General features: G+C 37.5%; 1 protein-coding gene across 1 annotated transcript; it reads left to right on the top strand.

The window, feature by feature from the left end:
* Positions 1-466: 466 nt before the first annotated feature.
* On the top strand, positions 467-2,237 carry LOC114352198 (uncharacterized; the record flags this gene model as incomplete). The annotated part of the gene is made up of 1 exon (XM_028303709.1): positions 467-2,237. A coding segment is annotated over exon 1 (1,771 nt), but the record flags the coding sequence as incomplete, so codon positions are not given.
* Between the last annotated feature and the right edge of the window lie 299 nt (positions 2,238-2,536).

Genomic DNA, 2,536 nt, shown 5'->3' with positions numbered 1-2,536 from the left:
TAGGGTTAGAGGGGGCACAGTGACACACGGGGTACAGTAAAACAAGTTTAATATTTCTACCTCTTTTTATCAATTTATTTTTACTGGCAACACTGCTTTATTAAGCGTTCGCACTGCCATCTTGGTGCAGTTGTCATTTCTCAATTTGAAAGCTGCCTGTTGAGTTCTTGCAAAAAAACTGATTTTTGAAAGTAATTCGTATCTTTTTTCACGAAAAAGTTTTCGATTTTATTAGTACACTGTTTACCAAAGGTATGTATGGCTATTTTTTTAATAATTCTTGCATATTTCTTGTAATATTGACATCAGACGAAGGCCGGTGTTTATAACCTAAAAAATGTTATATGTTTTTGTGTTAGTGAAGGGGGTCATGGGGTACAGTGAAACGGGGCACAGTAAAACATGTTTCAGTGTACCCCTTTATATTAAGATAAGTTTTTGTTTTTTGTTTTTAGAAAACACCACAATGGTTCGTAACCGGAAAAGAAAAACGGATATAGGGCTTCATAATGAAGCAGATATGAAAGAAGCAGTAGCCTTAGTTGAAGGAGGTAAAACTTTAAGAGAAGCAGCAAATCTGAAGAATGTTAATTTTAGCACATTGTATAGGTATTGCAAGAAAAAAAAGGAAAACCCAGAAGAAGAGGGACAGGTCGTGAGATATACGCCCAACTACAAAGTGCGAACAGTGTTTACAGAAAATCAAGAACAAAAATTAAAAGAGTATTTAATTACGTGCGCCAAAATGTCATATGGACTGGACACCATTGAGGCAAGAAAGTTGGCTTACGAATTAGCTTCACATCTTAACCTTGAGACTCCACAGTCGTGGAAAGACCGTAAAATAGCTGGTATAGACTGGCTTTATGGCTTTCGGAAACGGAACCCGGATTTATCATTAAGAAAACCGGAACCATGCAGCCTTTCACGCGCCACCTCGTTCAATAGGCACAATGTGATGATGTTTTTCGATAACTTAGAGGATGTGATGAAGAGACAGTCTACATTTGGAAATGGCACGCGTGTTTTTGCATTAGACGAAACAGGCACAACAACAGTGCAGAAGCCTAAAAAAATTTTAGCACAAAAGGGGTCTAAACAGTTAAATAAGGTAACAAGTGGAGAAAGAGGGACACTTGTGACTACTTGTTGCATTGTTTCAGCAACAGGTACTGCATTGTCTCCAGCCATGGTGTTCCCTCGAAAACATTTCAAGAACTTCATGATAAACAAAGCTCCAATAGGGACTCTGGGGCTTGCCCAGCCAACGGGATGGATGAATACTCAGTTATTTGCTGAAGTTATGAAGCATTTTGTCAAGATAACCGGTTCATCGAAAGACAATCAAAGCCTTTTAATACTTGATAACCATGAAAGTCATCTTTCACCAGAGGCTTTAAATATTGCCAAAGATAATGGCGTGACCATACTAACAATTCCGCCTCACACGAGTCATAGGTTGCAGCCATTAGATGTTTCAGTGTTTGCTCCATTACAAACCTATTATAATGCCGCAGCCGATTCTTGGATGATGCGAAACCCAGGAGTGCCGATTTCAATTTATTGTGTCGCAGAAATCTTGGGAACTGCTTTCGAAAAAGCCATGACCCCTGTCAATATTAAGTCAGGTTTCCGCAAATCAGGAATTTTCCCGTTCGACCGCAATATTTTTAATGATGATGATTTTATGCCCAGTGAGGTAACCAATCGTACCGATCCCAATGAAAAAACTATGCCTGACGCGGAATCATCTCGAACTAACAATGCGCGTGACCAAGAATTTGATTTATCCAGAACCCCATCTCCTAGCCTCATCGAAGAAACGGACTGTAATAAGTTACAACTACTAAGAAATAATGATAGACAGACGCCTCAGAAAAGTTTTGCTCAGGTGCAAGAAGATGATATGACTGAAAACATAGACTTAGTTCAAATAGATGCATCGAAATTGGAGAAGCAAAATAATAAAAATGTTTCAACGGCAGGTAAACATCTTCATGGCATTCTCAAAAGTCCACTTGAATGCAGAGACTATCCCAAAGCAAAGCCTCGATTAAGCTCATCAAAAGGAAGACAAAGAGGTAAAACGATAATAGCAACAGATACACCAATTAAAAAAGAAATTGAAGAAAAAGCCCTATTAAAAGAAGAGAAAAAACTTATGAAGAAGGAGAAAGAAATTGAGAAAATAATAAAAAAAAAAGAAAAGAAAACTAAGCAAGAGAAACCAGAATCAAGTATGAAAGTAAAAAAAGTTAATAAAATACTTTTTTCGGATTCTAGCGATTCTGATGCATCTGTGTCTTCTGCTAATTTAGATGACATTCCGTTAACCTCCTATAATATTGCAAAGAAAAACGACTTTGTCATAGTTCGGTTTCCGGGAAAACAACTAAAGCATTTTATAGGTCGATTGTTAACAGACTTAGACTGTGAAAGTAATGAATACGATATTAGTTACCTGAGAAAGAGTGTTAAATCGGAAGGATTTTGCTTTCCATTAGAACCAGATATGGCTGTGGTTTCCAAAGATGAT

The sequence above is a fragment of the Ostrinia furnacalis genome, unplaced genomic scaffold, assembly GCF_004193835.3.
Source record: "Ostrinia furnacalis isolate ACB-3 unplaced genomic scaffold, ASM419383v2 OfSCF0109, whole genome shotgun sequence".
NCBI lineage: Eukaryota > Metazoa > Arthropoda > Insecta > Lepidoptera > Crambidae > Ostrinia > Ostrinia furnacalis.
The sequence above is the reverse complement of the archived record's forward strand: the minus strand, read 5'-3'. Positions and strand labels throughout refer to the sequence as shown.